The sequence below is a fragment of the Eupeodes corollae genome, chromosome 1 (assembly GCF_945859685.1).
Source record: "Eupeodes corollae chromosome 1, idEupCoro1.1, whole genome shotgun sequence".
Taxonomy (NCBI): domain Eukaryota; kingdom Metazoa; phylum Arthropoda; class Insecta; order Diptera; family Syrphidae; genus Eupeodes; species Eupeodes corollae.
The window spans coordinates 205377399-205401093 of record NC_079147.1 but is presented as its reverse complement, the minus strand read 5'-3'; the positions used below and the strand labels follow the sequence as shown (position 1 = coordinate 205401093).

The following is a 23695-nucleotide window of genomic DNA, read 5'->3' as shown; positions in this document are numbered from 1 at the left end:
AAAAAAAAATAAAAACAAACATAACTTTAACTGTATACCTAGTCGTCTTTAAAATGAAATATAAATACAGAAAAAAAATATTAAACTAAATTGTTGATAAATTAATGTATGCAAATTTTTCTAATAATCAGTCGTGATGCGTGTCACGATTTAGTAAACGTCAAAACTGACAGCATTAAAACGATATAAATGGCATTTCTGTTGAGAGCACTTGCCGATGACATAATGCGGAAGCTGCATGTCACCTGAAATCAAAATACACAAAACGAATCATGTTATAAATATGTAGTTGTATAGTTGAATCACTAAATAATAATATTGTATAAACTGTGAAGAACACAAAATGGTGCCAACAATGACTTCCATTTTGTCGGCATTCAATGTTATTCTCACATAACATGGAGTACATATGGGAGGGCTGAGGAGGCGCAACGCGGTACGGCACACGGATACGGATGCTAGTATAACAAATGTTATTTCAGCCAGAAAAACATCTGTATATGTAATGTAGTATGGGTACAACATAAACTCGTACATTACAAATCGCAATTTTGGACTTACCATTTATCACGTTGAGCGTCACGGTGGCGCTGGGACTGTTCGACGGACTACATGTTGTAATTTTCCCAGAATCCCGTTTTTTCGTCACTTCAATGATTAATGACCCATCTGGTGGACAGGACACATATTCGTATATAAATATATATAAAATAGAGAAATAGAAAAGGCGGACATTAGGAGACATTAGTTTTGTTTGATTGTGTGATTCAGCAACAATGAACAACATGAACATGGACAATGGGCATGGACATTGGACAATGACTGTTTGTGTGATGATGTGTTTAGGGATTTAGGATTTGTTTTTATTGTTGTTGTTAAGGTTGATGGTATAAAATTAGAAACATATGTTTGTGTGAGAATTAAAGTTGTGATGTTTAAAAATTTTGGTATTGTGATATGAGAAAAAGAGTTAATGGTGGTAAAATACTCACCGTACTCAATGAACCCTCAACTTCTGGAAAATTTCTATCGATTTGCATTCGATGTCGGTTGGAATCGCCCATTAATTGCTCCGATCCATGATACCACATGATGAATGTTGGCGGGTTCTAGAGCACCCCGGATAAGCAGCGTAGGACAACAATACTGCCGGCTTTGACATAGCGATCTGGTTCTCCGGAAATTTCGGTTCGAGGAACTGCAATAAGAAACAAATGATTTTATTTGAAAGACTTAATAGTTTTTCATTTAATTGAAACGAACATTTTTTTTTTGTTTTCCGATGGAAAAAAGAAACCGATATTATAAAAATGTCTCGTTTTTTACAGCCTGTGTATTATTTTGGGTCTAAAACTTATGATTTCAAAGCCAAGCTTAAGAGTTAATTTAATTCTCAGTTTTAAAAGACTACAAAGAGTACCCAAAAATATGATTCCTTTTCTTTTGTTTGGAAAAAAAAACTATTAGTAGACCGATATCCTCACAAAACATTTTAGTCCTCTTAAAGTCAATTTCTCTGCCCATAAAGCCGAGAGAAAAAAAAAGTCAAAACAAAAAAAGAAAAATAAGAAAACTCCTTTGTCATAAAACGTGCAGAAAAGCAGACTGTGTTCTACGCAATAACCATGCAGTTTATGATCGAACGTGCAAAAAGACACTTAGGCGCGTCATTTAAAGTCCAATCCGCATATAAAACCCTAAGCGATCATCCATAAAAGCAAGCGCTCACTCCTTTATCCCCCAAGGATTTGCCTCTGATGATGTCCTATTGAGTGTTTGTGCCAGTTTGTGTGAGTTTGTTGGGGGTTTGTCTATGGGTGGATGGCTGGATGGCGGGCGTAAAGAGATATCAAAGATAAAAAATAAAACTCACTAAGGAATCCAATAAAAATACAATTTGCAGCACGAATAGTAGGAATCCTTTTAAGTTTCTTGTGTGTGGATTTTTGTGGTCGTTATCAGAGTCCTTTTTTCATTCTTTTTTTTTTTGTTTTTTCTTTCTGAAATACACAGGTGCTATTTGTGGGTGGAGGCTATGATGTGATCTGAGGATTGGCAAATTAGGATTTGGTTTTGACAGGAGGATTTTCCTAGTGATTCGAATATTTTTTTTATTTGTTTCAGCCAGTATGTATAGGAGAGGCAGACATTGCATGGCACACAAACTCCAACTCTAGGAGGCAATTGACATTTAAGCAATTTGACGACAGCAAGGATGACGATGACGACGACGACGGTTTATACAAACACATGTGTTCCAAAAGCAAAAGATTCCATCTCAATTTAGAAAACTTCTAGTTCACATATATGTACATATACGGATCAGATATGCCAAGTCCTCTTATGATGACAAAAAAAAAAAACAAATATATGTATTCATATGTGGACATTAGAAAATAAATAGGACAAGAGGAAGGAAGGAAGGACGGAAGAAGAGAAGGAGAAGGACGAAAGAAATGTCTATTTGCCTAATGGAACCCTCAATATAGCCCAGCTATCGATTTAAGAAGGGATATTAGAGAAAACTGAATATGTTTGAACCAAGTAGGCGTAACGATTTTCAATTTAGAGATTTCTATTTAGTCCGAAAAATAAGAACATATACATACATACATAATATATCCTTTCAAAAGGAAAGAACAAAAGGTTCTCAATTCAGACAAAAAGGAAATGAACTGGAAAATTTCTTAGTAGATTTTATTTACCTATTGATGGGATGAATCTTTCTTTTTCTTTTTGGGTTAATAGCAGTACCTATACAAACATAATATCCTAAGTAACGTTTATTTAATATATAAATTGAGGATATACTGAGAATAAAGTCGAATAGAATGTCTAGACATTGAGTAATTCAAGCTTTTCAAATGAAATAACATATAGTATGCTATTTATTTTTCTGCTTTCTGAGTGAGTTTTGTACTGTCAGCGAAATTTATTTAAAGAACATGGATAACTCAAAGAGGAAGAAGAAGAGAAGAGGATTGATTTGATGGTGAACATTTTGATTGGTAAAACTTGACAAAAATCATAAAATTGGATTCAATGGAAATCAATCGGAAACAGAACCCTTCAATTTACAATCAACTGGTCTTCAATTTATAAATAGAAATTTAAATCAATTCATTTATATCCTTTTTTTATAATTTGTAGACTTGGATGTACTTAATTGAAAGTATTAATTTAAATCGTAAAAAATACTCTTTTGAATTAAAGCTTAAGTTCACATTTAAATACTCAATGAATTGTCAATCAAAGAGAACACCATATGAAAAAAAAATTGTTTTAACCTAGAATTTGGCAAGAATTGAGACGTTAGGAGTGCGCCTGTACTTTGATAGAAGTACTTTTTCGATACGGCATACATATACCAAAGTTGTTTTCTAATCAGTTTATATTACAGTGCTCGAATATGTTAAAGTAAGCATAAATCTGACATTAGTAATTCATTATTTCTGACTTATCTTTTAACTGCTTTATCCCACTTGGTGTTTTTCTTGATTTGGAGGTTTATGTACTAAAAAAAAAATGTCATGACTGTTCAGTTCATATTCTTTTGATTTTCGGAAAGCAAATTTTCAGAATCAGCCATCTGAACATATATTTGCTAGTGGTATTAAAAATGTAAATAACATTGATGTGGCAGTTTCATTCTTTGATAATTTATTGGAAGAAGATGCATTGAAGATATCATTCCTTTTAAAATATGTCAATTTTCCAGCTTTGTTATCCATGCTATACAAAAGAGCTTCAAACACTTTCTTTGAAAAGTTTAAATATGCTGAATATCTTATAAATATCGAAATTTCCCTTAAGCTAGACCCCAAAATATTTCGAAATTCGTTAATAAGCAAATTAAATCTATTGGCCATCCAGTAAATTTGACTTAAGATAATGATAAGTTAGTTTATACTGCAGGAATTAAAAACGCGTTTGTCTACCGATTTGCATCAACCTTTTATTGATACTTCCGTAAAAGTAGATGAGGATTTCCTTCCTTACTTAAGAGACTATGCGCAGACTATACATTTAATGATGTTCAAATGGCGCTAGAAAAAATCTTCCATTTCTAAAAGATGATTTTTTCGCTGGACCAGATGAAATTTGAAGAAATGTTAATCAGTAGAATAATCACCCCTTCTTCGCATATTAATATCTCTAAGCTCAGGTGAATTCACAACCCTATGAAAGAAGGCATTAACTACACCAGCCTTTAAAAAGGGCAACAAGTCTAACATAAGTAATTAAAGGCCAATTTCTGAACTAATGTATGTTCCCAAGCTCTTTGAACATTTTTTTTTTAGTTTAAATTTTAATTGCAAGAAAATTATTTGTAATCAACGAAATTGTTTGATGTGTTCGATCATTTATTAATCTACTCGCATTTTTGAATATATTTTCAAATACACTAAGACTTAGTTAAGAGCTCGACTATAATATTTACCCTGACTATTCTAAAGTTTTTGACCAACCTTTTCATAATTTCATCACATTAAGCTGAGATCAATTATATTTCCTTCTCACTTCATCTAATGGATTTCTTCTTCGAAATAGGTCTTATTAAGTTAAATTCTGAAATTCTTTTTCCAACTATTTAATTACCAAATCATATAATCGTTTAGGACCACTTATCTATTTATTTTAGATATCAATGATGTACCACTTTTTACGATACAGTAACATCTTAATTTATGCGGATTATATGCAAATCTTTAAAAGAATAAAATCTCTAAACAAGGGATTACAACTCCAAAAATATTTTAAAAGTTTTGTTGTTTGGTGCAAAAGAATGACTTTGTCTTAAAAACTTTCTGCTAGTTCGATTGTTAAAAAAATATCGGAGTTTTCTATACCCCGCGCTGATATTGGAGTTTGTTTTGATTCTAACCTCAACTAACTCGATTACACGCTTGCATATCAGCTATATGTATCGTTTTTTTTTTAGGTTAGGTGCTACTCTTGCTCCTTATATCACTTCGGTAAAACCTCATCTTGAGTACACATCCCAAGTATGTACTTTAAGAAGATTCACAACAAAAGGATAGAATCTGTTCAACGAAACTTCACAAGTTTCGCCTTAAGAGGGCTACAATGCATGGCCGTATCCTTTTAATTTTCGTCTTTATAAACATTGGATAAAATTTATTAAAATCCAGTCTTTATCGCAAAGGAAAGTTAATAGTCACATTAACTATCTGATTAAATCTTATGAATAATACATTTACTCTTAACTTATATATAAACTCAATTCCCCTTTGATGTTACTATGAGTAGAAATATTCTCGAAAATACATCAAAGACCAGACTTCCACACATTTAAATATTTAATAATTTGTTTGAAATTTAATTTTTATTTTGGATTTCTGGAGTGTATTATGTAAATATAGATAATTCCATTTCTTATTAACTACTAACAATTCACTAAACGATGAGCCAGATGAGAAAATTTTGTCTATATCCAGTTCTTTAGTCGGAAGACACTGCTTGTGTTAACCTTTTTTTACGAACAAATGTGATAGTGTAAAAAATGTTAATTTCTAAGTAAAAAGAAATCCCTTTCAAATCAATTCAGAGAAGTTTCGAGAAATGCATTGAAAAAACTATACACAAGTACTTTAAGACCCATTGGTAACCTTCGGAATTAATTTAATAATTTCCTCCCAACATAGTCAATTTATTGCATAGACCTTGTTGGTCATATTCTTTAGTAAGCCATCAGAAGCTTTTAGCAAAGAAATAACCATTTTCCCACGACTCTCAGACAAAAATAACAGCTTCAAATTACTTAAGTTCTTAGTGTCCAATTAAATTCGATGGACCCTTTTTCTTCATCAGTATAAGAAAATCAACAATATTATGCCTATGCGCATCCCTAATTTATATAAAAGTTATAAAACTTACTTAAATGGTAAATCATTACAATAAAACTCCCTATGTTTGTATAAGTCTCCAATTAAAATAAAATTTCACAAGCAAATATTGCACAGTTATCTACATTATACGTACCCTTATCATTTATCATCTTAAAATATAATTAAATTAAAATTACTTCTCATTCCAAGCATTTATTCAAACAAAACTCAATCAAATTATAATTTCACAAGAGTGTCTCTACTCAAACATTCTATATACATACATACATATATATTTACAAATTCCTTATTCAACTTTCATAATAAATAATTTATTCGTTTTTCTATTGACAATTAAATCCAATATTTCTGGGTCTCTGTAAGTGTGTGTCTTTGTCTGTGTGAAGAATTTCAATTAGAGATCATTTAAAGTCTATTTTCTTAATTTTCTCAACAAAAACAAAATATGTCCCGGAAATTGTTGACTCAATTATTTTATCCTTCCTTAAATCAACATCACCATAATAATCATTCACACACAACCAAAAAAACACAACACACTCACACACACAAAATATAGTAATAATATATTTTGAAAGGAAAACAAAAAAGGATTTACTTACCCACAACGTCGAGATAAACTTTTGCACTAACTTTTGGTTCTGTCGACACTTGACACTCATATGCACCAGCATCCCTTGCTTGAACGTACTTAATCTGCAATGTCCAAAATTTATTCGGTTGATTTAGGACAACAAATCTCTGGTCAGCAATGAAGACAGCTCTGTAAAGATATGGACAACAAAACAAGAAATAGAAACAAGAAACAGAAATAAAAATAACAAGAAAATAATATGTAGAACAATAACAGTCAACAAAAATATATGACAATTGCATTTGGGGATCAGATCAGGAATTCTGAATCTTCTTTCCGACTTCCGATTATACCGACGACGACGACGACGACAACAATAAAGTGTTTGGCCATAAAATGTCTCTGAATTTTATGACTTTGGGTCTCTTGGAACTTCTGTGGAAGCTCTTTGCCCTCTGTCATACATCTTTCTGGCCCTTTTGCGCCACATCTCTGCCCTTTTTGCCATGCACTTTAACATTTTTCACATAGAAAGTCAAACAGTCTACTACGAGTATGTGCTATAACTACATTGTAGATTTGTATGTGTACCTACATAAAGTTTGTATATGGGAATATTAAAGAGCGTTATACAAAGGACAGAGAAGTGGGATATGCGATTCTAAAATCTAAAACCCCATCAGCAATTTGTAACTTTTCTCTCCCTCTCAAAACCTTATCCCAACACTCCCCAACTTTGTTTTGTGTTTGTAGAGAACTGTTACTTTTATCAGAAACGATGAATTTTTAATCTAGGATAAAACTTCTATATTTAGTTGTTCGGTTCTGTTCGGTTTGGTTTCGGTTGTGGGTTTTCTGGGAAGAATATAAACTGTTTTGGTGTAAGAGACATTTAAATTTTTAAACTAGAACAAACTGTTTTCTATTTCATTTTTCATGGAAAATAAAATAAAATAAAATTAAACGAAATGAAAAATATCCTTGAAGAATGATCTTTCTCCTCATTCGTAATGAAAAGTAACTCAACAAGGCAAACAAAAATGCCTTGAAACTAATGTTGTTGCTTTTTTCTTATTCTCAAGCAGGCAATGAGGATGGCAAAGGACCTTCACCGCAAAGCGAACTATCTTGGTTCCTTTTTTTTATTTTTACTTTTTCCTTTTTTTTTTTTTGAAAAATAAGGGAACAAAGTCAAGAGGGTACTAGTAAGTTTCTTTCATGGCCAAGTTGAAAAAGAATTTGAAGGAAAATAAGGCTGGGTATGGCCCACCATTACCATCACCATTCTATGTTCTATATTACTGTACTAGTAGTAGTGCCAGTGCCATGGCATAGCAATCTTGTTTTGTATGCTTTTCATTACTCTTGTGAGTATAATTATTGTCGTTTGCATTAAATTTCGTATGAAAGTGGCAAAGAGATTTTTTTTTGTTCTTGAGGAAATAATTAAATTTAGCCCTTGGTGTGTAGTTTTGAGTAAATGGATGGAATTATGTGTCAACGGTTAGAAAATTAAAATTCTTTGTTTCTTTCGATGAGTTTTTGCTGCTAACGAGGATGTAATTGAGAGTGTTGTGTTACCAGTGAAGTGTTTATTTAAACTTTTTGTTTCAGAATGTTTTCGACCATAATAGTCGAAACAAAACTAGAGTGTTGTGAAGTGACCTAAAATATGAAGGAATGCTGAATTTGGAGCAAGTACATATGCAGATTTTGTGGGATATTCGGTCATGAGCATGGTGGCAACCAACTTTTTAAAATTAATTAAGTTTTGTAGGTTACTTAAAAAGCTAAGAAACTTATCTATGATTTGAATAAATTGGAAAAAGATTTACTTATTTGTTTGAAATTCAACGATAAAAATATGTGTTGTAAGCAAATTTAAGCCTCTATACGATTTTGTTCCCCGAAAAATCAAAGTTTTTGTTTGTTCTTACATATCTTAAAAGTAAAAATTGTTCAATATTTTGAAACCAGCCGAGCTGTGCAAGAATTTCCACAACCCAATTTTGTTAATAGTGAAGTTATTTGAAACTAAGCTTTCTGTAGTAAGTTCCAGCTCTTCGTGTCTTTTAAGTATTTGGTCATATAATAATGTTTCACCTTTTGTTTATTGTTTGTCTGAGATGGAATGTGTTTACACTGACCACGATACAAACAAATTCCACATTGTTCAACTTCTACCTAAGCTCACCTTAAGACTACTCATCACTTAAGAAAGAACTCTTACCAAAGAATACGAAATACCGGGAAACTAATTTATCACAGAAATGGTTTGTGCATCTGATTAGTTGGTTCAAATACACAAACCTCTTCTTTTATAAACAAATTATATTCAATCTCGTAGTCTACAGAAAATTCCTTTTTTATTGATACTTTATTTGTTTAAATTGTTAAGTGAGAGACCCGATGAAGGGAGACATGCTAAAGAAATAATTTATGATGATTTGTTTTGAGCGCTCAACTTTTAATTGTCCAGCAAAGAATCGTTATCTTGAGATAGAAAAATCTATTTTGAACATCTTCGAGTTACTTTTAAACGTCTTCTGATAATTACGAACAATCAATGGAATATTTTTGAAACGAAGAAAATTTGGCGTTACTCTCTTGAAAATTGTTTTTAAATTCAAATAAATAATTTCTTAGTGAATAAAGTCTCATAACAAAAGGAAGAACAAGCTTGTGAAACCATATTGGTCTTCTTCTTACAAAGAACTATAAGATACAATTACTTTAGATTAAGTCATATTTTTTAAAGTTATTTCTTTTTATAAATTTTGTGTAGACCCTTTTTCACAGACAGTAGACACTAGTGAAGACTTGAATTTTTCATTCTTAAGCCCCTTGAAGAGTAAACACAGCTCTTAGAAAAACTTAACAAAGAAAATAAAGAATAGACAGAGTTTAACATCCTGAAGCAATAGCTGAAGCAGTAGCTGATTTTTTTTTGTTATTTTGTCGTTAAAATAAAACGAAAAAACTATTATAAAAGATGCTGAAAAGAGTTGGCACGGGCCAAAGGATCTTCTTGTTTTTTTGTAGGAAGAATATTTATATAATGGTTTTCTTTTTTCTTTACAACTCTTACTACTGATGGAATAATATTATGTGCCCTTGTTGTGTCTTGTGTGTGTGTGTTAGTTCTTCTCTTGGGCTGGAAAAATGAAAATCTACCAGAACTAAAAACCCCAAAGTGCTTAGGAAGTAGAGTAGACGACGACGAAGAAGTTGAAGTAGAAATTTGTTTATGTTCTTAAGGGAACAAAAAAATACTAAAGCTATAGGGGGAATAGTCGGTGCTTTCCACTGATGAATTGTGATTGTTTTTCCCTAAAATTGTTTTCACAATAAAAACTTATATTTTTTTGTATTTTATTTTATTTTCTCTTTTGTTTTTGGTTGGATGAGGTGTTGCCTAAAGAAGCTAGGGTAAAGTTATTAATAATAGGTTCTATTGTTTTTGTTTTTGTGATAAATTATTTTCCCGAAAGAAGAGACATAACGATTCTGCTCTTGAACGAAAATAAAGTTTAAAAACATTTATTTTGTCTCCAAAAAAAGATGAGTATAATGTATGAAATTTAAAGAACATACATATAGATATCTCAAAAACAAAAATTCTTATAAACATTCCAGAAACATTTAAGGAACTTACAGTTTTGCAGGAATTGGAAAATATTTGAAAGAAAATTCAGAAACATACAATTACTTTTTTCTCATATTTTGAAGAATTTTTTTAAAAACCTTCAACAGCTTTGTATTAAATGCATTTCTCAGGTAGATGGTTCATAAGTTATTGTTTATATAAATATGTAATTTCGGGAAAAGTGTGGAGCAGCGAGAATGTTATCTAATTGATGAAAATGTGTGAAATAAAATCAGTTTTGTTCTTTGACGAAAAATGTATTTATTTTTTGTTTCATGAAAACAAACATGATCAGCAATCGGTCATACTTCTTTATAATCCATTTTCATGAACAAAACTGGTTTAATAAATCGAAAAAAGAAAATATTTTAGAAATCTTTATTAAAGCATCCACACCAGGTAGGTAGGTAAATAGAAATGGCGATCTCAAGGCAACCTAGCCTGAGATCCAATTAGCGCTGTAGTGGGCCGTTTTGATATCAAAAACTTGTTTGCCCTGTGATAGAAAGGGTAAAGATTTATAGAGAAGCTTCATAGCGATTATGTAAGAGCCATTTTGTCGCACTGAGAAAAAAGATTAGGTCTCTAATCTTTGTCTCTCTTTGTCTCAGATAGCTCATCAAATTCTTGAAAGAATGCTTTTCCAAAGCATTTCATTCTGGTGTTTGCCAAAGCAGGACATTTGCAGAGAAAATAGATTATCGTTTCACTTTCTCTTTGGTAACTACAACTACTTCAAAAGGTGTTGGAAGAGATACCCAACTTCTCTGCATGAACTCCTATAGGCCAATATCCGGTACAAACCGCAACAATCCTGTCTGATTCAGTTTGGAAGATAGAAAAGATTTTACCTAGAGGAATGTTAACCATTTCCGAAAGAGAGCTATGAAGGGCCGATCCTTGCCTGGCTAGCTCGTCAGCCCGTTCATTTCTCACGACACCACTATGGCCGGGAACCCAGATCAGGGAGACACTGAGGTTAATATTCAGGCCCGCAACCTCATCGCGACATTGCTGCACCAATTTAGATGAGGATATGGCCGAGTTAATGGCTTTGACAGCTGCCTGACTGTCTGTGAAGATAGCCGCATTTCGGTTTTGGTTTGGGCTTTGTTTAAGTATCTTACATGCCTCCCTCATTGCCAGCAGTTCAGCCTGAAAAACGCTAGCAAATTCAGGAAGCCTAAAAGACTCAGAAAATATCCCAGAACCAACTCCACACTCCATCTTTTAGTCGTCAGTAAAGATGGTTGTGTCGAAACCTATCGACACGATGTCATCCTCCCAATCTTCTCTCGATGGGAAAATAACCTTAAAACCCTTACTTAGGTTCAAAGTAGGAGTGCAGTAGTCAGCGTCTACCGAGATAATATCTGAGGGAATCAATTTTGTTGGGTTGCTGTGACCATAAGGTTTTGACAACCAGCTGTTTGATTCCTTCAGCCTAATAGCGCTGCTGGAAACTATATATTTAATAAAAAGATCGATTGGTAAAAGATCCAAAATAACCTTTATGGCGTCCGTTGGGCAAGTACGCATGGCCCCTGTGGTGCCCACGCAAGCTGTTCTCTGAACCTTTTTTAGCTTATCAATATTATAGGCTTTTCTAAGAGCAGACCACCACACAATCGATTCATATGTTAAGATTGGACTTACTACGGCTGTTTACGTCCATAAAATCATCTTCGACTGAAGTCCCTACTTTTTGCCGAAAGTTTTACTGCAGGCGTAGAACGCAACACCGGTCTTCTTAACCCGTACTTCAAGATTTAGTTTCCAGTTTAGTTTAGGGTCAAGTATAACTTCCAAATATTTTGCACTGGAAGACAATGGTAGGATTTAAACGTTGAGTCGAGGTAGCGTGAAGGGCGGTACTTTAATTTTGGTGGTAAAGAGCAACAGTTCAGTTTTACTTTGGTAAACTCCTATTCCACAACTCGTGGCCCAGCTGCTAACTTTCTTCAAAGCTGACTCCGTGATTTCACTAATCGCAGAGGTGTACTTTCCTGACACCAATAGCACAAAATCATCCGCATAGGCTACCGCCTTCACTCCACATCTCTCTTATTTAACGAGAATTTTATCACCAGAAGCCATACAAGAGGCGAAAGGACAACACCCTGTGGTGTTCCCCTACTCACGTGTTTTGTTGCGATTGTATTGCCTAGAGTGGCTCGGATCTTACTACCACTGAGCATGGAAATAATCCATTCTCGAATGAAGTCTTCTACACCGAACTTAACGAGCGATTCTTCTATGGATTCCGTAAAGATGTTGTTAAAAGCACCTTCTATGTCTAAAAAGTTGACAAGAGTAAATTCTCTATAATAGATTGTTTTTCTACAGTACGCACTACCTCATGGAGGGCAGTCTTCGTCTTCGTCTTCGATTTGCCCTTAAGATAAACATGCTGAGAGCTTTCGAGAGGTCGTCTAACTAGGATTTCTCTAATATGGTAATCAAGAATGCGCTCTAAGGTTTTAAGCAAAAAAGATGTTAAGCTTATTGGTCTGAAATCCTTCGCGGATTCGTGACCTCGCCTAACCAATTTCGGGATAAAACCTGTCTCCACGACATGGGCACATGTTTGAGAAGGAGGCATCCTTTGAAAATTTGTTCCAGCCATGGAGCTTCCACATCATGCAACTTTTGAAGCATAACTGGCAGTATGCCATCCATGCCTGGTGGTTAGTTAGCTTCTTTTAGCTCTGTGGTTTCAAGCGGTTCGGGGTTATCACTCTCGTAACCCGGAAAGTGCGTTTTCATCAGTAGCTCAAGAGATTCGGCTGGAGAGGCTGTCCAGGTTTCATCAGGCTTTCTTTTAGAAATGAAGGATTACAATGTACCTTCGATAAAACTTTGATTAGCCTTCCGGAGTCCTTTATGTCTTTTCGATTGATTGACAGTATTCTCTCCAGCCTTGTCTTTTGGCTAATGACAGGGCTTGCTTGTAAATTTTAAGAGAGTCTTTATACGGATGGTAAAACTTATGTTTGTGGCAGACATTGAAAATTGTCCTCGTCATTTTCCTAAGACTGGACAGTTGTTCATTCCACCAAGAAGGAAGAGTTTTATGGTTATATTTAACTGGGTAAGAGACTCTAAAGGCTTTACTTATAGAAGTTTCAAAGGTTTTCACCTTTAATTCAAGGTCATCTATCGATTCTGTGAGATTCGGTAAATTGCTTAGTTTTTAAATTAGCAATTTGACTGAATTTCTTCCAGATTTTTTTTGAGATTTCTATAAGGCGGTGGGTTTTTCAATTTCACACAAAAAAATAAAACAATTTAGAAACATTTCTAAAATGCTTATTGCATAAATGAGAAACATTTCAGGAACGATTTTCAAAAAATTTAGCAAAAATGTTACCTTAATGTAGCTTTATGAAAAATGTTTTATAAAACTTCAAAAAAATAGTGAGAAAATTTGAAACTGCAATATTTTAAGTCAAATAAGACTGATAGAATATTTTATGTAAATCTAATTTAATATCCTTGGAGGATTATAGTGGAACTAACAACAAGTTACAAGGAGCACACAAGTCCATTATGAGTTGCTTATATTCACTCTATACCGTTATATACACCGTTTACACCTTACATAAAATCTAATTACACATACAACATAAACAAGCAATCAAGTTACTTAATTACCTGTCAACCGTAAGGATATGGCCATCTCGTACACGAATCCAGGAAACTGGTTTATTTCCGAGCTGTTGCACCTGTGTGTTTTATAAAGTAGTATAAAGAAAAAAGAGTAGAGAGATATAACAAAAATACAAAAAGGATGAAACACAAACATAAATTTAATAAGGACTCAGTCTGTTAAGTCCTGTGTTAGTTAAGGAAAAGTAAATTAATTGTGTTTATTACTGTGTGACAAACAAAAACGTTTTTAAGACCTTTATGCCAATTAAAAGGATAGTAAATTTTATACATATATTCGTATATACAAATGTTATATGTATATGTACAAGTGTATCTATAAAAAAAACAAAAACATTTCTTTCATTTTTGAAACTTACTTTGCAGGGTAGGTATGCATGCGTACCCAATTGTGAAGTGACATTGATGCTCAATTGTTCTTGTAAAATTGAACCTGTTGTATGAGTTGATGATGACGATGTTGACGAAATTGGGCGTGGATAGTGCTTTGATAGATCAAGGGTGGAGAACATGTCAGCATAGGTACGGTCTGAAATGATAATGGTTTCAAAAAAAAAAAAATAATTTGTATTCAAGGAGGATAGTTTAACAAAACTTTACATATATAAACTAAACAAAACAAAAACATTTCTATAAACATTTTATACATTTTTTTTTAAAGTTATTGTTAAAACAGTATTTTTTTTTAACCAATAACATTATTTAAAACAAACACACACAAAACCACTTAAATTTGTCAACATTTACCTAAGCCTTAAATATCTAATTCATTGTATCACTAAACAAACTTAACATTTCACACAAAATTACACATAATTTAAAATGCAAACCCGCAAATATGTATGCACCTTCTAAAACAAAAAATACAAAACATAAATTAACTTAAAAAAATATTTTTGCCTTTGCCTCTCTTCCAAACGTTTCAAAATAGTTTTCCAAAATAAATCAGTGTGGTTTTTAAATAAAATATTGATATTTCCACATAAATAACAAGGACATTTATAAAACATAACTAAGCCCATCGATGAAACTAAACTATCAATTAATTTATTCGATTATAATAATTAATCCTAACTAAACTACCAAATCGACTCATTAATTAGCATTCAATATTTTAAGCCAATTTACATAACGTTCCACCAAAAGCCCCTTCATGAAAAATATGAACATCAGCATAATAAAAATACATTCAAAAACCAGACTATAAATTGACATGAATTATTGCCTAATTTGATGCCACACAAAAAAAACACAACTCAAAAGCCCTTTCAAAATTAATTTTAGAGGTTAAAGTGGAATATTTGTAAACAACTTGAATAATTATATTAAAAGCACGTAGCATTTTATTAATATTTGCCTGAACTTCAAAAAATGTGAACACCACTTCATTACATTGAGTTTCCCTCAACCCTTAACTTATTCATTCTTCATCCTTCATTTTAATTTTTTTTTTTTTCAGGCAAAATTTTACTTCTTTCAGATTTTCTTCCCATTGAAGGTTCTTAGATACGAATATGCGACGTAATGGTTAAATAGTAATATTCCATAAGCTATTAGTCTCGTTTGTGTAAAGTCAAAGATAATTAAGAGTTGAAAATCCTATTACACGTTTTCCTGTTAGGCAATTAGGTTTTTCTCTCTTTCTTTGCAATTATATGTTTTTTAACATCATCGAGTGACGGAGGATTCCGGAAGGAGGAGGAAAAGAAAGAGAACATACAACGTGTTTTTGAAAGTTTCATCCTTGGAATTTCCGGTGACATTGATGTCGTGCACGGGTGGAGGAACATCACCAACGAAGGGGAAATAGTTTTTTCTTAACATTTCATATGAAGTTTGATTTTTACTTTCTTTACTTGGGTGTGCTACTGCTAATATCCTTTGGCAATTTGTGAACTTGTCAACTAATAAAGAGTTTTCATTATCCTCATAGTATAGGTAAGGTAGTTGTCTTCTTATTTTTTTGCATCCTTTTCCTCCTTCTCTTAGTTTTTGTCAAGTAGAAAATTATTTCTCGGAATAAGAGGGAAACAACGTCATCGAGTTACATCAAAATCAACAAGAACCTTACGCAAGGACTTTAATTATATATTTCTCTTTTTAATTATTATTTAATGCAATTTATATTTTTTAAGACACACGCCTCCGCCGCAGCGTCTTGGACCTTTTTAGTGTGTATAGTAAGCTTAGACTTGCATGATATTTTTTTTTATAATTAAAGATACAAATAAAAAAATTTATATTAAAGGATATTTCCATAAGCTTTCTTAAGAAGTTGTCATAAGGTCAGGTTTAAAAAGTAGCTGGGATGCGACCCACACTGATAACTTCCCATCCCGTCTATCGATTTGTCTTACTTAAAAGTTTATCAATATGTACTCGCGGCAATTTTTATCAAACTTGCGGAGATTTTATTTTTTATGAAAAAACGGACTGTTGGATTTTTATATAAAAATTACTGAATATCGAAAACAATATTTTCTTTTTTTAATTTGAAAAGCTATTTGAATCGAAAGTACATTTTTAACAAGTTTTAGTATTGTTTTTTTTTTTTAGAGTTTTATTTTCTGTAAAAAAACTGTCAATTCGATTTTTTTCAAAATTTTATCGAATGTTAAAAAAACAATATTTCTTATAAGATAAAATTATTTTTTTATAATTTTTTTTTAGGATTCTAATTTTTTGCACGAAAACTGTATCCGATTTTTTTCAAAATTTTATTGAATGTTAACAACAATATTTTTGGGAAGATAAAAGTAGTTTAAAGCCAATATCTACAATTTTTGAAAAGATATTTAAGTCGAAAATCAATTTTTACTAACTTTTATACATCTTTTTAGGTTTTTATTTTTTTGTAAAAAACTGTCAATTCGATTTTTCTCAAAATTTGTCCTAATGTTAAAAACAATATTTCTCATAAGTAAAAAACTATTATCCCAAATTTTTGAAAAGATATTCAAGTCGAAAATCATTTTTTTTTCGGGTTTACATTTTTTGAAAAAAACTCAATGCGATTTTTTTCAAAATTTTACTGAATGTTGGCAACAATATTTTTTGAAAGATAAAACTAAATTAAAGCCAATATCTCAAAGTTTTGAAAAGATATTCGAGTCGAAAATCAATTTTTAGCAACTTTTATTAATTTTTTTTTTGGGTTTTATTTTTTGTAAGAAAACTGTCAATTCGATTTTTCTCAACATGTTTCAGAATGTTGAAAACAATATTTTTTATGAGATAAAATGAGTTTAAAGCCTTAATTTTAAGTTTTTGAAAAGATATTTGAATCGATATTCAATTTTTACTACCTTGAATAATGTTTTTTTTTTTAGATTTTTATTTTTTATAAAAAAAACTGCAAATTCGATTTTTCTCAAAATTACATCAGATGTCAAAAACATTATTCTTCGTTGCACACAATTGTTTTAGAGATGAAATCATATTTTCGTCGTAAAAATTTTGGAGGTGACAAATTTTTTTCAAGTTTTTTTAATTTATAAAAAAAACTGTTAAATGGTTTTTTTTTTCAAAAAATATACTTCTTTGATATCACGTTACAATATATGTATTATATAAAATTTAATTTAAGTGTCTATCGTTTTTGGTTCTAAAGATATTTAGGGTTAACCAAAATATTCACATTTTTTTTCAAACTGCTATGGTAAAAAAACCACCCACGCAATTTTGTTGAGAACCCTTTCTGCATAACAAAATTTATTTGAAATCGATATATCTTCTGGTTCTTGAGCTATGGAGAACGAAATAAAACGTCACGAACGTACGAACGTATTATTTCGACTCTAGGGACCTTGAAACGTCGAGAAATGTCAAAGTTTTCAATTTGACAAATCGTACCTATTACAATAACTTAATATTGGAAGTTAAAAATGATATAATTATGTATGTACATGTAGGACCGTAAAATAGTTGGATGCTTCTTAAAGAATTTGACTTTGATAGAAAAAGAAAATATTTGGAGTTCTTAAGATTGTGGCTATACCTAAGTGTGTGGATTCTAAATCCGCAGCCACGTTAACCTAACCTAACCTAAGATTGTGGCTTCCTCAAAAAAAAAAGCTGGCTCGTTATAAGCGGTGATTTGTTTGCTACTTTGTTTTTAGCCACATTAGTTTTGACAGCTGTTGGACAATGTGAACTGAGGAAAATGTCTAGGACAGTGCTAATGATGACCGTCAATTATCGATTCAACTTTGTTCGAAAAAAACAACAAAATTAGGTGAAAATACAGCTGGTGCTTTTGAAAAGTTGGATAAAGATGCATTTTTTATCGAAAAACTGTGTTCAGTGACCAATATCTTTTCTGCTTGAATTGGTACGTGAGATATCATCGGTTTTAAACGGTCACTTTAATCAAACATCAGTGTACTCGGTTAGTAGAAAGATAATTTGACATCTCGAAACCTATCGCGTATTCTTTATTTCTGTTGTTCTTTTTCCTTTGTCCTTCCTGTTTTGTATTAACGACTTGTGTTGATATCACCTTTCATAGTGTTTTGTCTCTAGTATGTACATCAATGTGGAGAGTAGTAACAAACAAAACTGCTGTATTTGGAGTGAAGAGTAACCCGAAGCAATTTAAGGATAACCAATACATACAGAAAAAGTCAGTACGAGGTGCGAATTTTTGGCTGGCTGCTGTATTTCTTTCAAAATGATGCCAATCGTAACGTTACTGTGAATAGTGACCGAAAATGTGCAATGGTAGGAATCTTTTAACTTAGTAAAATCAAAGAATTTGACTTGCATGACATGACCAATTGAGAGACGGAGTCGGTGAACAGTTTTTTTCACGTCTATGGCCGTCCAATTGGCCTTAGTTCGATTTAACGTCTCAAGGCTATTTTCAATTAGTAGTTAAAAATTAGTCTAGTGACTTTATCAATCGAATAAAAAGAGACCTTGCGTTTAATCCGGTAGTTATGATTGATTTGCTATATTGCTGACGATATTACCCTCACATAGGAATGCCTGAGAGTTGTAAGTCACTTGGCCCTAGTTCTGAACAGACTATTGCGCCACCTAATTTCCATTCATGATGTAAGCCTGATTAATATCCAAGCTTAGGACATTGAGAACCGAAATAATGATATCAAAAAACGCGAAAAAATCGCCTTTTAAAAAGTATTTTCAAAAACTGACATTTTTTTGTCTCTTTGCATTTAAAAATCGATCAACAAGGTTAGTTTTTGCCTGCGAAAGACATTCCTTATAGTATCACAAAATTCTTTAAATTTTTAAATTGAACGTGACAAGAGGAGGTCTTTCAGTCCAAAACCCAAATATTTTTGGCTTAATTAGATCGAGAGTATTCCAGAATTAGTGTTTTCGAGAAAAAAAAAAGGAATCATCGATGCATCATTTGTCAGGAAATATGTTCTTATATCGAATTACATTTCCTTCAAAAATGAAGTCAAAACAAAAACTGAAATATCCTTAAATTTCAGAGACATTTTACTGCTTGATTTTTGGTGAAATGATTGACATAGGATTTGAAAACCAGCAAAAAACAATTTCCCTAAAGAACAATCTCATCAAACATAAAACGAAATCCTTTAAGGACGACGCAAAAAAGGAAGAATTGAACTGGTTAACGTTCGGTGTTGACACAATGAAGAAAAAAAAATTGAAACAAAAAGTGAACATCGGCAAAGGCATGGTCGATGTCGTTGTCGTCGAAAGTCGTGACATTTGCACAATTTCAAATTTGTTTGCTCATCCTGCAATGACCATGACCGCCACCACATCCTGCTGACATGCAAATTGAACAATGATGATGCAGCAGATTACACTGAAAAGATATGAGATGCTCTCCTGTTTCTATCTCTTTTTGAGGATATGTGTGTTTACTATGTGTGAATATGTCGTTCGGTGTGTGTTTGTTCCTCCTTTCAATTTGCTTCCTATATCCTATCCATTCATTCATACAAATTTATCCTAGAGTTGATTCTGGATTTCATCCGGATGGATAGAAAGACGAACTGATCAAATATTTGTGGTCTCCGAAGGACGAATGAAAATTTTGTGTAAAAAGCTTTCTTCTCTTGGTGCGCTACTGCAGCCGCCAATGCCATACTGCAATACTGAATGCATATCCTATGAGGAGCAACTATGAAAAGTTACTACATTTATGTTTTTTTTTTTAGTTTCTCCTCCTTTTAGCTTGGCTTGGTTTGGTTTGGTTAAGTTTAGTTTCACCCCCTCTTAACATAAACTGGAGGATATTTGGCCTTGCGCTCAATTTAAGACTATTTGACATGAATATATTTGCATATTTTATGAATGCGGTTGCAGATTTTGTGTTTATGCATGTGTATTGTGCATGTGCTATCAAAATGTCATCTCGTGAGTTTGGTCCGCAAAAAATATAAGGAAAAAACAATATTATATTTTTTTTTCTGCTTAGTTGGAGAAGAATCCTTTCTGATTGCACACTTCTATAAAATCTATAGGTTTTTCTGAATATATATCTACACAGTGTTGGCGTTCGTTTTGTTTTCATGCAAAATTGATTTTTATTTAAAAAAAAGATTAAAATACAAAAATTCTAAATACATACATAAATAATAGAATTCATCGATGCATAATTTTATTTTTTGAAGAACTTGAGGCCAATACATTTGTTCATCCTTCGAAAAATTGAAAAAAAATAAAATAAACTAAAAACCTCATTTACTTGATAATAAGATTAAAATACTCATTAAATTTATTTTAATTAACAAAAAAAAATAAGGATTGCAGCAATCAACTCCATTAACATAAATAAACACATACAAAATAATAATCTCCCACACGCAATTTATAACATTCCAAAATCAGCTACAACTACAATTTCAACTGACAGACACAAATAACACACGAAGCAATAATAAAATATTGGTTTTACTTACCCATGCTAAAGGATAAATTGCAGCTGCAAGGAACAAATGAACCAAATGACAGTCCTGTAAATTCATGATGCTATTTTCCTTCTTTTTCATTTTTATCTTTGTATTTTCCTCTTTTATTTTTCAAGTCCTTCTTCTTATTCTGTTGGGCGGATAAATTATGTCCACAATGAATTTTCTGTATTTTACTTTTGTTACTTCTTTTTTGATTTTTATTAGTTTGCCTTAAATTCTGATAATGGATTCAATATATCTCAGAAGTGAAATAGCACAAATATCCGGTCTTTCTTTTCGGACTTTTTTCTTCATTTAGAAATCACTCGCGCAGAGAGATGTCACATGTTGTGAGAGTCTCATGAAGCTTCCAATCTGAGTTGATTTTACCTTATTGTTGATGGACTTTTTTCAATCCCTATAAATCTCTGTTGACAAAAAAGAAAAGAAGAAAAAACGAGGATAAATATTATTCGTTCACTAGGGCGTATGAGTTATTTTTTGTTGTTCTTCTAATAATAAAAATTCTTTTTCACCGGGGGTCAATAATTTCCATCAACTTGGCCTATTTTTTTCTGTGTCGTTTTCTTTGTTTGCACTTGTAATAATAATAATGATTGTCTCTTCAAGAGTCCTTAAATCCCAAATACAAAAAAAATAATGGGAAAAAGTCTTAAATGAACACAGTAGAACCGTAAAATGTAAGTCATAAGTAAAAAATTCATATGAACATGAACATCAAGTTGTTGTTGCTGTTAAAGTAGGAGTGGGGGTAAGGTTAGACGATGGGGATGTTGAAAGAATGTACGTATCATAAATATTCTGCAGTTATCGTCGAACACACAAGCTGAGGGTTCTTCAAGACTGATAGTAGGTTTTTGCCATACACCGTATACTCGTACACTCATATAGGACATTACATCATCTGAAGGAGAATTTCTTTGTGTTTTGCTTTCAACAGGACGAACTAGGACACCGTACACTTGGCGGGAGAATCTTGATTTTAGGTAGGCACCTTATACCTCTTCCTAGGAAAGCGAGTTGCAGTAGTGGCATGACTAACTTAACTTTTTTGAGGTTAGAGCAAAAAAAGCAAGGTGGTGTAAGTCATGATGAAAAAGATAAATAGGGCAAGTTATTCATGCTGACAAGAAACTATGTCAGTTGCAGTGTTGCATGAAATTTTACTTTATTTTAAAAACACGCACTTTTTTCGAAAACATAGCGATGAAACAAGTTCATTTTTTCTTTTTTTTTTGAAGTACACTAAGTTGGGCGAGGTTGTGGTTAGAGAGGTTTGTATAGAAGAGAGACTTTTTCATTTATGTCAGTCAGAATTGTGGTAATTTTTTATACACCATGTTCTATTTTAACACTTTTTTCGTCTTTTTTTGAAATGTGAACTGCAAGCTAAGTGTGGTATGCTGTGCTGCTGATGAAAGTGGTTCACACTTTCAATGATTAATTCTTGATATTTTTTTATTTCTCTTTTCGAATGTTGAATGTGACATGAAAATTTTAAATTACGACTGAAACAGAAAGGAAATGTTATGTTTTATCAAAAAAAAACCAAACGCATGAAGTGAAAAATACTGAACGTATTAAGAATTTTTGAGAGTAAAATTTAAAATAGGTTGATTTTTTAGCATAGCGTTCTGAGAAATTACAACAAAATTAGTTCTTAAATTTAATGACAAGATAACTTGATTTGATAACTTGCAACGAATATTTTCATTTCACTGCAATGAATTCACATAAATTGTTTTGAAATACCTCTAATAAGGTAAGAACTTTTTTTTGTAAAAACTGAACTAAATCATAGCCGTTCACTCTGGCGTATGCGTACTATTTTTTTAAATTTTATCAATGATTAAAAAAATGTTCTGAATGTGTTTCCTTATAGTAGGCCAATTTAAATTATAAACTGAATGAAGCAAAACAAAGTTTCTCAAGACAGTTTTCTTATGCACAAAATTGATACTAAATCATCCTTGTGTTCAAAAAAGAATATCTAAACTCTAAGCCGAATTTTACATTTTTACTTTTTAATCTTAATTCTTTCCAAAGAATATTGTTTTTAAAATGTCATTAAATAACAATTTAAGAAACGTGGATATATAATGAAAAACAACCTTTTTCTGGTCAAAAGTAATGTTTTTGGTCTAGAAATACAAAATTAAACATTTCCTTAACTATTTTTTGAACTTTATATAATACTAGCTTTTACCCGTGACTTCGTCCGCATTACATATTTGTTGGATAGTAGTATACAAAAACCTGAGCTGCACTTTTTTGTACGTAGGTTAGAATTGTGCCGAGATGATATGAGGTTATAGTTTTATTTAAATTAGTTTTATTTTAATTTTAAGAAGAAGATAGGTTACTGCAATACATTTTTATATACGCCGTTTTTTGTTTTTCCTTCCTTGGCCGGAACGTAAAGATTCTGTGGGTTTGACGCTCGTGAGCACGCTACATATAATTGTCCATGGGATAAAACAGTTTTTTTTCCAAATTTCCACCTGCAACTTTCAGCGTTTGCCCCTGAGCTTTATTTATTGTTATTGCAAATGAAGCTTTCAGAGGAAACTGCACTCTTTTAAACTGAAACTGCAAATCGGTTGGAATTATCGAAATGCGGGGAATTAAAACAATATTTCCAGACATAATTATAGATTTTATAATATTTTGTCTTAGGTAAGCAATCTGTAGCCGTGCACCATTACATAATTTTTGTGCGTCAAGATTTCTTATTAACAGGACTGGAACACCAACATTCAATCTCAGCTTATGAGAAGGCTCCCCCCTGACAATTCCAAAGAATTAAGAAACTCTATGGGGTATTCTACCGAGTGTGACCCCGGCCCGAGCACTCGCCCCGTGCCCCAAGCGAAACGGAATTATCAGAAGTAGAAGACAGACCCAGTGAACTATTTGTTGTCTTACAGGGCTCGTGTTTGGCGATGATAGGTTGAGCATAGCAAAGTTTAAGTTTAAAATTACTATTTGTGGAACTTGATGGGAGCCTCAGGTTGAGCCT

The 23695-nt window shown here is 32.2% G+C and overlaps 1 protein-coding gene across 2 annotated transcripts in view; it reads right to left on the bottom strand.

The window, feature by feature from the left end:
* Positions 1-957: 957 nt before the first annotated feature.
* LOC129941936 (zwei Ig domain protein zig-8-like) overlaps positions 958-23695 on the bottom strand; it is a 38292-nt gene continuing 15554 nt past the window's right edge. Inside the window, exons 2-6 of one of the 2 annotated variants that reach the window (XM_056050716.1) lie at positions 20665-21083; positions 14119-14288; positions 13745-13815; positions 6473-6633; positions 959-1198 (exon numbers count right to left, since the gene is read on the bottom strand). In XM_056050716.1, coding sequence (XP_055906691.1) covers positions 1110-1198; positions 6473-6633; positions 13745-13815; positions 14119-14288; positions 20665-20668 — 495 coding nt within the window. In that variant the 5' untranslated portion in view covers positions 20669-21083 and the 3' untranslated portion in view covers positions 959-1109. Of the gene's footprint in view, positions 1199-6472; positions 6634-13744; positions 13816-14118; positions 14289-20664; positions 21084-23695 lie in introns of both variants that reach the window. The other variant, XM_056050717.1, reaches the window with a different exon arrangement.